This window comes from Bombina bombina, chromosome 5, assembly GCF_027579735.1.
Source record: "Bombina bombina isolate aBomBom1 chromosome 5, aBomBom1.pri, whole genome shotgun sequence".
NCBI lineage: Eukaryota > Metazoa > Chordata > Amphibia > Anura > Bombinatoridae > Bombina > Bombina bombina.
The window spans coordinates 815,125,401-815,138,039 of NC_069503.1; the positions used below are offsets into that span (position 1 = coordinate 815,125,401).

At 35.0% G+C, this 12,639-nt stretch overlaps 1 protein-coding gene across 6 annotated transcripts in view; it reads right to left on the reverse strand.

Moving 5' to 3' along the window:
* Window positions 1-12,639, reverse strand: part of PTPRM (protein tyrosine phosphatase receptor type M) — a 1,348,209-nt gene that overhangs the window by 246,568 nt on the left and 1,089,002 nt on the right. For all 6 annotated transcript variants that reach the window (XM_053714931.1, XM_053714930.1, XM_053714929.1 and 3 more), the window contains one exon: window positions 11,263-11,447. In XM_053714931.1, coding sequence (XP_053570906.1) covers window positions 11,263-11,447 — 185 coding nt within the window. The remainder of the gene's footprint in view (window positions 1-11,262; window positions 11,448-12,639) is intronic.

Genomic DNA, 12,639 nt, shown 5'->3' on the forward strand with positions numbered 1-12,639 from the left:
GAGGAAAACAAACTGTCAAATAAAGGCCTAATTAATCCCCTTTGAAGCAAATATAATAAAAAAAAACATATATTACCCTTTAGTGCAGTATTTAAACTAACTTCACAATCTCTCCTGTCATTTTATTGTACATTTACTTGTCAGAAAAGATTTGGCTAGAAATTTGTGTTTTCTAGAAACTTTAACTGTAATTTTCACAAATTATATGTTCTTCCGTTATACATTATAATGTCAAGAATTTTTACTTTTTGGTGCGAAAAACTCACAAGATGAATGCCTTTTCATAAATGTATACAGATGTACAGATGACAGGTAACTAGGATAGAAGCTCCTAAACCTGAACATTTTATAAATCTTTTTTTACTTATTGTTTGCATGGATCTAATAAAAATTATTTCAATTTATTAAAAGAAAAAAAAAAAATCAATAAACAAATGATTTTCAAAAATCTCAAGAACAAAATTACATTATGGGGTAAATTTAACAAGAGGCGAGTGGACGCCCGCCCGTCATCGCTAAATGCCGACAGCATTATCAGATTCGCCAGAAACAGCAGTTATGAAGCAGCGGTCACAAAGGCCGCTGCTCCATAACCATTTCCGCCTGCTCTGAGCAGGCGGACAGGAATCGCAACAATTCAACCCGATCAAGTATGATCGGGTTGATTGACACCCCCTGCTGGCGGCCCATTGGCCTTGAGTCTGCAGGGGGCGGCGTTGCACCAGCAGCAATACGCTCTCCGCATTCAGCGATGTCTTGCGGACCTGATCGGCACTGTCGGATCAGGTCCGCAAGACATTTCTTAAATATGCCTCAATGTATCATTTGACATTTGTGACCTACATATCTTTTTACTAACATGCTATATGTTTAATTTCATATGACTCCAAATACTGAATATAGGCCTATGATGTGTACAGTACTTTCCTGCTGCTCAATATATATCCTTTAAATAAAGATTTTTATATGGTCGTTTTACTTATGATACTTCTAATATTGTAAGATTTGTTTTTCTTTTTAAGAAATGACTTTTGACATTTGTTGGGAACATCACAGCAACATATCTGCCAATTATTGTCTATCTTTCTACACTTTTTGCATTACTATAAAATTCTGTTTTTACTTTTGATGGCACATGGATTCAAAAGTGTTTGTGAAATATAACTTTTATGCTAACGGTATGAAGAAAACAAAAAATAGAAAAAAAGAAACAGAAAACCGCATTATTCCAAAAAGAAAATGTTTCCTCCAATTCTGACATAGCTTTTTCTTTTGACAGTTCCTTCTTTGATTTTACCTTATCTTTATACTTGTACACTAGTCCATGCAAAATCCAAAGATAAAAAGCAAAAGTAAATCATTTATTCTGTAAAGGCCTGGGGCTTCATTCGTTAGTGCTTAGAATTATCTCCTTAGATTCTCTCCTGCACCAATAAAGAACGGTAATAGAACAGGTGTTTAAAGCTCAGTTTGCAATGAAAACTGCATTTATGTTTATCCAAATGTACAAAATGTACATGTTCTTCATGCTATTCACCTTAAGATTATGCAGTATGAATCACGGTATCAATCTGGGAAGCAGATTGTATTTTACAGTAAATATACAAACATGTTAGCATGTTGGCAAGGAGGGATTGGTCTACCAGGACACCAGGAGATTTCCAGGTGGGCCGCACTTCAATATAAGGGATGGTGATAATTGTGATGTGATGCAACTGTATCACCTCTCTCTTTTCACCTCTGAGCTATATGTATTAAGGGAACAAAGTATTTCCTTGTAAGTTTTACTTCCTTGGCCATGTACCATTTAGTAGCCCTCTCTTGAACAGTTTCTAGTGTCTAAAGAGGTCACACTGTGAGTGACACAATTTTGAGTTTTCATATCACACTATGGATAATATTTTTCACACTGTGAAGAGGAGTCATGGATGAAATCGGGTTGTAAGCTGCCTATTCAACAACAATCTGGCATTTTTTATTACAAGCTAAAATAATTTAATTTGAGGGAAGGATTATCCCCTTGAGAAAAATAGGACGTGTGTATTCTACGGACTCAACAGAAAATAGGGCTGGTTCCAGGGCTGCTTTTTATTCCCAGTCCGACCCTACATGTTGGATGCTAATGGGAGCTCAATAACATACCTCAGTTCCTTTCATGACATCTCATAATAATTAAAGGGACAAGTAACCTAAATGTTGCATCACTTGAAAGTGATGCAGCATATCTGTAAAAAGCTGATAAGAAGATATCATATGAACATCTTAATGTAAAAAAGGAAGACATTTTAGCTCAAATCTTCTGCAGCTTGCCAGAGTAAACATGATTCAGAGCTACTCTTTTTACTGTAATTTGCAAGGTAACAAAAAACAAAAAACAACAGCCAATCCCCAGTGCTGAGTTAGCTTTACAGTGATCTTGAGCGATTTCACCATAATCTTTGTTAAACTGAGGAGGGAAATAAAGTGACCTGTGCTGCATACCTGCATAGCTTCCTTTTTTACATAGAGATGTTCATGTGATATATTCTAGTTATCTTTCTACAGATATGCTGCATCAATTTCAAGATGTTCAGCATTTGGGTAACATCTCTCAAATAGGTATAATTTCTGACCTTGCAACTATCATAAAATGTAGCATAAGTGTCTGGATGGAAGTGCAAGAGTAGACAAATACCCCCCCCCCCCCTTTGATTTAACTCTTTTAACTCCAATATATCCAAGCATAAACAGCCAGTCAAGTCAATCTTTTGAAGGCAATTAGCCACCACATGTATGTGTGCTACGCTCTCCTGCTGCATGCATTGTCACTGATGACATTAGGTTGCCACTGATAGCATTTTATTTTTTTGCCCTTCTCCAAGGAGAAAATATCTATGGATACCCATGTACTGAAGCTATTCATTTTTCTATTAGTCTTTTTATTTAAGACTTTTCTCTCAAGGGGTCTCAAACTAGTTTAGCCAATTAGAAGCAGCAGATATGTAATAGCTGCTATTATTGCCATTTTGGAAAAGATAAAATGTTGAATTGACTCTGTTGGCATTATAACATTAGAGAACTTTATTTTCACATGGGTTTGCAGTTTTAAATTGGACTAACAAGCAACTTCATTAGTTGTATAGACTAAAAGGTGCACTTTTCTAACCTCAAAACCATAACATACAAAAGTATTTTAAAATGTAATAGCTTTATGGAACCTAAAAAACCCCCAAAATTTATGCTTACCTGATAAATTTATTTATTTCCGGATATGGTGAGTCCACGGCTTGAGTAATTACTGTTGGGAATATCTCTCCTGGCCAGCAGGAGGAGGCCAACAGTAATTACTCAAGCTGTGGACTCACCATATCTTAGGAAAGAAAAATAAAATATATGCTTACCTGATAAATTTCTTTCCGGATATGGTGAGTCCACGGCTTGAGTAATTACTGTTGGCCTCCTCCTGCTGGCCAGAAGAGATATTCCCAACAGTAATTACTCAAGCCGTGGACTCACCATATCTTAGGAAAGAAAAAGAATACTATCTGTATCAATGGCAAAATTATTTTTTCAAAGTAACTTGATAGGATCAAAAGTAAATATAAATCTTTTAGAGTTTAAGTCTACTGTGAGTAAAACATAATGCTTACAGAGGGCTTATTTTTTTTTAAGAGGATTACATAATGTTGAATTACAGTAGGTAGCCTTGCGAGATGCGTGTCAGTCTTCAACCAAACCTGCTTTCAAATAGAACTCTGGATTACATATTCTGTGTAAACTAAAACCAGTACATAGTTTGCTGCGGCTGAGCCGCATCAGGATCTAGGATTTTCCTTAGCATGTGTGTAACATGGAAATCTGCAATGTGTATTTGAAAGAGGTTTGATGCCTCTGGTGCCTCTCTGCATTTGTAATAAGAATATCTGGATGTAATAATAATGTAGGACATAAATGTATTTATACATCAGATGCAGCATTTGCCAGGAAAAAAATATCCTTACCCCTTGTAAAATGATGTTCCCTTGCAGTTAATTTTATTCTTCTGAGCATTGTTTTTTCCCCCATAGACGATCATGTCATACAGTATTATTACCCATGGTCTAGGTGTGGAGAACTCATTCACTGAGGAACAACTCATGTACAGCACAAAAGCAGCTGGCTAAGTTATGGCACTAGTTCAATGTACTCGTAAAAAAAAAAAATCAGTAGTTAAAGGGACATTACAATCATTGTTTTACACGCATTAGAAAATAACCATTACATTGCAAAATATCAGCACACAAAATAAATGGTTTAAAAGTATTTAAACTGTAATTCTGCTCTCAAATTTGAAAGCTGCATGATTATTGTTTATCTTATTTCTTTGCTGATGCAAATAAAGGACAGATGTGTGTGAACTACTGCACATATCAAACAATTGCTGAGCAGCATGTTACAAGGTTCAGGGTTTTTAATGCTACAAAATACATACAAGACTCTCTGAGGGCAGTAAAAAACGTTTTCAAACATAAATTACAAGGAAATCAGACAAAATAGTAATAAAAGTGCATTTTATTATTGCACTTTTGCTTGTATATAACTATGGGATTAATCATAATCCTTTAGAAAGGATTAACGGAACATGAAACCCCAAATTTTTCTTTTGTGATTGAGACAGAGGGGCCAAATTATCAATGTCTGTCCATCATGATTTGGCCCCAGAGGATGCAATTTAAAAACAACTTTCTAATTTATTTTTTATTTGATCTCTTTGTAGCTTTTGTTGAAAACAGGGATGTAAGCTCAGTAATGTGCAAATGTCTTGAGCATTATATGGCAGCAATTTTACAAGACTGTTATATGAAAGAGCACGAGACAGTATCACTATGTCCTACCATGCACCAACCTAGATATTTCTTCATTAAAGAATAACATGACAAACAAAGCAAATTTGATAATAGAGGAAAATTGGAAGCTTTTTTAAAAAAATGTCTGAATCACAAATATTTTTTTTGGGCTTCATATTCCTTTAACTAATGTATTTTTTAAAAAAAAAATCACCATTAAAATCTATGGTGATTATCATTTCTTAAGGATTGCGATTGAGCCAAACTAAAGTCAAAATTAAACTTTCATGATTTAGAGACAGCAAGCATTTTTAAGAGAATTAACTTCCATTATCATATTGTGCACAGGGCAAAATGTACAACGATTGCAGATGGACAGCTTCACAAACAGAAAACCTCCAATTGTTATGGTGAAAAAGAGTTTTCTTGAGCAATTTTATTAATGCACTATTGCTTGTTTGTAAGTGTTTGTTTAACTTCTGCAAATAAATGAAACACACAGTTAAAGTCTGTTCTAGAGCAGCGATGCATTACTGGGAGCTAGCTGGACACATCTAGAAAGCCACTGAGAAAAATGTGAGTAGCTTCATTAAGTATCCAACCCCAATTAGTGATGGATATGTACATATTCTTTTTCAACAAATGATACAAAGAGAAAGTAAATATGAAAATATAAGTGAATATACAAGTGTCTAAAAATTGCATGCTCTTTTTGAATCATGCAAGTTTAATTTTGATTTTTCTATCTCTTTAAAGGGGAATAAAACACAATTATTTTCTCTATTATCTAATTTGCTTCATTCTCTTGATATTCTTTGCGGGAAAGCATGCCTAGATATGCTCAGTAGCTGCTGATTGGTAGATGCACATAGATGCCTCGTGTGATTGGCTCACCCATGTGCATTGCTATTTCTTCAACAAAGGATATCTAAAGAATGAAGCAAATTAGATAATAAAGTAAATTTGAATGTTATTTTAAATTTTATTCTCTTCCTAAATCATGAAAGAAAATGTTTGGGTTTAGTGTCCCTTTAATGTACCAATCAGGAGCCACAGGCAGCTGCTGATTCTGAGCAGGCACAGCTGGTGATTGGCAAAGTTAAAGGGACATTAAAGGGACATTAAACACAATTTTTTTCTTTCATTATTCAGATAGAGAATCTAGAGCCTATCTAGATATGCTTTTCAGCAAAGCATATCAAGAGAATTAAGCAAATTAGATAAGAGAAGCAAATTAGAAAGTTGTTTAAAATTGCATGCTCTTTCTAAATCATGAAAGAAAAAATGTGGGTTTAATGTCCCTTTAACTGCTGTTACTGTGAGTGCCTCCTAGTTGTTTTTGTGTAATTGCTGTTACTGATGGGCTCACTAACCATGTCTGCTCAGGACCTGCAGTTTTCTGCGGCTCCTGAACAGGATTTTAGCTATTAGTTTAACCCCTTTGTGGGGGTTAAACACATATACTTGCAGGGTAAGTAGTGATGAAATTACCGTTCTAACAAATTAGAGCATGCCATTTTTGCACTACAATATCCCTTTAAGTTGTTTCTTCCTAATTGTGAACATCTGTATTGTTGTGTCTGATGACTTATTTGGAGTATAAAGGTTATAGATATTTTGATTCTATATACACTGGTTGAGCTTTAACTAGTTTGGTGAAAACTTTGTATATTATAATTTTCTCATTTTGAAAAGCAACTTTAAAGTGCTGATAGTAATGTGGAATTGATTTCAAATCCCAGAAGACAAAGATAAATATTTGTATTGATATTATAGGTATTGATGACCTATTGCCAATGTACACTATTTAAGTATAATACCATGACATTACATTTGCAGTTGGTTGATATTTCTGAGGTACCTAGCCAGTTACATGTCACTAAGCAGATTCCTCGCACCACAACACTTTTCAGCACACATTTTAATCTCTTGTCTTAAAAATGCTTTTCAGCACTCTCCTGTAGCCAGATAGTTTACAGTTCAAATGTTTAAAGTTCTTTATTAAGTTTTGCATATTTATTTATAATACTTAAAAAGTTTTCAGTCCCCCAATGAATTGTTACAACCAATCAGAGACCATATCACTAAATATGGAGGTACTCCCATGTCATTTTTGCTCAGTGTCAAGGGAGATTAAGCTTTATACTTAGGAAATGTACGCTGAACAGAGGCTGCAAGTTTTGCAAGTGTGCAGGGGTGGGCAGACTGTTACAATCCTAATGCAGGGGAGCATTTTATTAATGTGGGTTGAAGGGTCAGCTTTCTACTGTGCTCCATCAGAGTTCTCAAAACAGTTCTCTATGTAGCACAGCAGGCAGACCCAACTTGAACTTTTCCTGCTATCTGTGACCCTGTTCCGCCCTACATCTGCTGAAAGATAAGTGTATCAGGCAGTGGAGGCTCCTCTCTATGGGCACAGGCGCACGTGAACCCCTGGAGAGCCCTAAGAGGAAAAAACACAAAACCAAAAAAAAAAAAACTTGTTGGCTAAATAAATATAATTTTTCCAATAGCACCCCTATTGGAAAAATTATATTTATTCAACCCAAAACGTTTGTCAAATTTAGCAAAAAATAAAAATTGCCGTTTTTACTTCTATCTATCGCACCGCATGTGCGATAGATAGAAGTATAGGCTTCAAGCCCATAGCACTTATTTCTTTGTGCTTGTAGCCCCCAACACAGCTCCTAACCGCACAGATTTTGCTGTGCGAGTGAGAGCCACGTTATGTCACAGTGAGGGAGGAGGAGCCTGGTCGGCGCAAAACAGAGTCGAAGGCAGCAAGTGAGATGAGAGGGCAGGCAGTGGGCACATCCAGGGGCAGAACTTTCAGTCCAGGCAGGAAAATGGCCACTTGCTCTAGTAAATGTAAAAAAAAGTCAGATTACTGCGCTAGATATTAAAAAATGCAAATAAAGCCACAGCTTAAGGGATTTTCCCTATATCCCATACAAACTTGATTGCAATTAAAATTGTGTGTTGTAGTACACACTGAATTTAAAACTATGGCGCTCTACGCAGAGCTAAATATGTGCAGTTTCCGGCTGTATAATACGGAACTCTAGGCTTTGAAATCCAAAACAAGCAAACCATCTTACAGAATATTTACGAGGACACAAAGCACCCATCAGGTGTAAGTAATTATTAACACCTTATATTTGTGACCTTTATACTTGGTGACAACGATTCCCCTGTCTCATTACAGGAATCCCCCAACTGGCTCCTTTGCAAACATCCGCAGCCCTTTGTTGCTTTTGGAAATTTCTTCCTCCTATATTTAAATAGGGTTTATATGCCAAATAGGGTTTAACAGCAAATATTCTGTTGTAAGTTCTCTGTTGCATTTGTATATTTTGCATTTTCTGTATCCTGATTTTTTATCTGGTTTATTTTAAATTTTGATTTAAACCTTGATTTTATTTTGTTAGAATAAATATAACTGTTTATATTATACAGCCGGAAATGTACTACAACGCACTCAATTGTAATTGCAATCTAGTGATCAGAGCTGAAAGTAAGTGGGCGGAAGGAGCATGGGAAGCCTTTATTAATGGGTGTTTTTAGCGTCTCATCTCTGAGTTGTCTTCAGTACACAGATTTTGGTGTTGCCATCCCCCGAGCTACCCCCACACGAGCACTACAACATGGGGTAGAAGCTGAAAAGGAGCAGCGACTGCAAACGGATACTGAAGAGAGAGAGAGAGAAGACTGACTCACTCTATGGGTGGTATTTAACCCCAGTTCATGTATTGTGAACCCCTATTTCAATAACCCACAAGCCGCCACTGGCATCAGGGCAGAGGTGATAGGTCATGTTAATTACTCCTCCTTCATCCTCTCAACAACCAACCTGTCGTTTTTCTCCTCCTTGCCTCTCCTGTACGCTTTTGTCAGGGCTACACTAGACAGCACAATAATATGGTTGTAATTCGAAGCTATGATACACACTTATAAGAGGGGATGGGGCAGGCTCCTGGTCTTCACACGGCAGTGTTTGCCCTTGATGTGCTTTGAGGCAGGGGGCTCTGCATATTCAAAAGTTCATAAATAAATAAGCATCAGTTCCCTAACTTTACCTGCATAAACTACAATCAATGGAATAAACCATCCAGCTCCTTTATATAAGTAAACATATTTTCAGCTTTTCTCCTCAGTAAAATAGAGCTTGGTTGTGTCAAACTGTTTTTGTTCACACAAAGTTGAAATATTTGTGTTAAAGCAGTAGTATACAACAATTTTCATTTAACTGCATTTAATAGACACTACTATAAAGAATAATATGCACAGATACTGGTATAAAAATCCAGTAAAAAAACTTTTAAAAACTTACTTAGAAGCTCTCAAGTTAGCACTGTTGATGAGGTTAGCCTGAAACACCCGCTGAAAGGGGCTGAGAGCAGAACCTCCTCCTCTGCATATGAGAAGACCCATTATGCAAACAAAAGCAGTCTGAAGTCTGTATACATCAGTATACATCTTAAACTTTGGGGCTTGTTTAGGAGTCTGAAAATCATTGCAATGTTATTTAAAAATAAGCAAAATTTTTTACAAAAAACACCCCAGATTGGTTATATAAATGAGTCATCTACAAAACATTTATGCAAAGAAAAATCTAGTGTACAATGTCTCTTTAAAGAAACCCTCAGTTAAAGAGACACTGAACCCAAATTTTTTCTTTTGTGATTCAGGGAGAGCATGCAATTTTAAGCAACTTTCTAATTTACTCCTATTGTCAATTTTTCTTCATTCTCTTGCTATCTTTATTTGAAAAAGAAGGCTTTTAAGCTAAGGAGCCAGTCAATTTTTGGTTCAGACCCTGGACAGCACTTGTTTATTGGTGGGTAAATTTATCCACCAATCAGCAAGAACAAGCCAGGTTGTTCACCAAAAATCGTCCGGCTCCTAAACTTACATTCTTGCTTTTCAAATAAAGATACCAAGAGAATGAAGACAATTTGATAATAGGAGTAAATTAGAAAGTTGCTTAAAATGGCATGCTCTATCTGAATCACAAAAGAAAAAAGTTGGGTTCAGTGTCCTTTAAGCATTTTATATTGTTGCTAATATTCTGTTAGTCATCACAAAGGGTTAAGTTTTTTTGCTTTTTGCATTTTGATGACATTCACTTGATTTGTAGGGTCATATTAATATGCTGTATAAATGTTGCAAAAAAGTAATACAGTTGTTTGTTTTTTCTTTTTATTTCCATGTTGGATATCATCTTATCTTTTAGATTATATTAATATTGAAACATTAACACAAAGTGACACAACTGTATTTTTTGGTGTTTTTTGTGTCCATGCTTATTATGGGCATTATCTTAGTCTTCTCTCTCTGCTCATTATCATTTTATAGATACTCAGCTTATTTACCCGGTCTATTACCTAGGCTATTATAGTAAAGATAATCCAACATTTTATACAGCACAATGTGTTCATTAAAAGTGTATAAATAGTTATAATCATTATATAGTGCAGTGTGGTCATTATCTCTGTGTGTGTTTATGTATGTATATATATATATATATATATATATATATATATATATACAGTATATAATGTGGAGGTAGGGTCTGCACTTTTACTTAACAATGAGACATCAGCCAGGGTGCAGGTGCAGGTGCAGGGAAGTTCATACAAATCAATGAAAAGATTAATAACAATTTATTTAGTGACTGACTCCCTTTCCTAAGACCTGTCTGAGAAGGGGAGTGTCAAATCCAGAGAGTGATGTCCTTTATATTTTTATTTTTATATATATATATATATATATATATATATATATATATATATATATATATATATATATATATATATATATATATATATATATATATACACACACACACACACACACATATACATATACTGTATACTCAAAATCATTATACCAAAATCATTATACAGAGAGAAGCATTCATATTTTTACTGTTGCTTATTACTTATTACCTTTGGGGGCGGGGCAAAAAATGTTTGCACTAGAGCCCCCTGTAGATTGGGTCCACTATTGATGCAGCACTAATTGCAACTAAAATAACTATTATATTAATCTCCTACTTAAATTGTAAAAAAAAAAAAACCCACAATAAATAAATTTTAGTCCAACGAAGCTATAACTCAGCTTGCAAATATTCCAGAAAATGGTAAGGCCAGCTGATAAACACTACAACATGAAAACTCTGATTTTATATATCATCAAAGTCCAAATCCTGTCAGCTGGAAATGAGATTAAAGGTACTGGTGTCAACTCTTCAAACCTGTTATGTAGCTATGTAGTTGAATCTAAAATATTAATAATGAATGTTCAAAATAAAATATTGAAAGTTCTTTTTAGAAATTACAGATGAAAAGGGCATTTGAAGTTTCTACGGAATTATACCTTTTGCAGCAGCTGTCTCTCTTTCTATCTACTGCCAACATACTGTGTTCCAGTTTCCTGTCCCACATTAACTACTCACTTCATATTCTTCTTTGAATCCATAGCCTTCAGCACATTTCATCTGTGTGATGTGTTGCAGCAAATCTGCTACTCGAATGGCTGGATGTAGCTGGCCTGTCTGGTATGGAACATCCACTGTTTCTCGCTTTTTGTAAGTATGTGTCTGGGCCAAGCTGCTTGTTTCACTATTTGTGTGGTTTTCATCTAGAAATGCAAAATACCAAGTAGGTAAGATTTCTGACATGCAGTGGTGGACAAAAGAAATACTGCTTAATAATAATAATAATAAAAAAGGTAATTTTTAAATGACATCACAAAAAAGGAAAGGAGGAGGAACTGAATGACAAAAAAATAATTTTTACTTATGTAGTTATAGACAGTTTTTAATTTTTAGAATGAGGCATAATTATTAATTATTGTTAGAAAATATTTTTTGTACTGGAACAGACATTTTTTCTTTTATCATAGATGAGCTAAATTTGAACAGTGAATTTTCAAAACGTTTGATACATATGTGAAACATGATGGAACATAGCATGACCAAACACACTATAAGGGGATTGTACACTTTTTGGGTGACATAAAACAATTATTTTGCATGCAGCCATAATGTTAATTTCTCTAATGCTGTTACAAAAAGTATGAAACTATCAAAACTGACATGCAAACCAACATAGAGCCAGCAGGATTGGCTGAGCCCGACAGGGATCCCATAATCCTCCACTCTTGAGTGCTGAAAGAGCATGTCACATTTTGCTTTGCATCCATCAGCACTGGAAGAGTTTATCCCACCTCCCCACAGACGCTTCTCCAGAGGGTACAAAGGGAAACTTACCATTAATTGGCACTTTTAAGAAGATACAAATCAGGAGGGAAAAGAGTAGGAAAAAAATGAGACAGGGCATAAGCAATTAAAATGTATTCAGAATTAACAGAATGGCTCCTTACTGTGGTCAAAATTAAAAAAAAGGATAGGCCAAGCTATGATTAGAGTATAAAAAAAAATATCTGTGTCACTGAATGTTTATAAAGTTAGCAGTTTGTCAGAACACATGTTGAGTCTTCACTAAAAGTCATGATTAATCAATTTATAAAGTATTTTAAAAGTTAACAAGGGAGATTTTTCTATATATGCATGTCAATCTTTCTAGTGAAACACATAAAGTGAGTCTTTGTGCTAAGTCAATTTGAAGCCAATGTGTCAAAATAAAAGTCTGATGTTTACTATATTTTTTTTCATTTTTCTTTTACATTCACCAAAGATACAAATAGTTTCTACTTCAAAGACTTTTCCATGGATAACCTGATATGGATTACACTAATATATCAAAGCATTTCATGCATGTACAATGGTGTAAATGGAAGAATTAATCCTATATAGGGATATGTCATTACA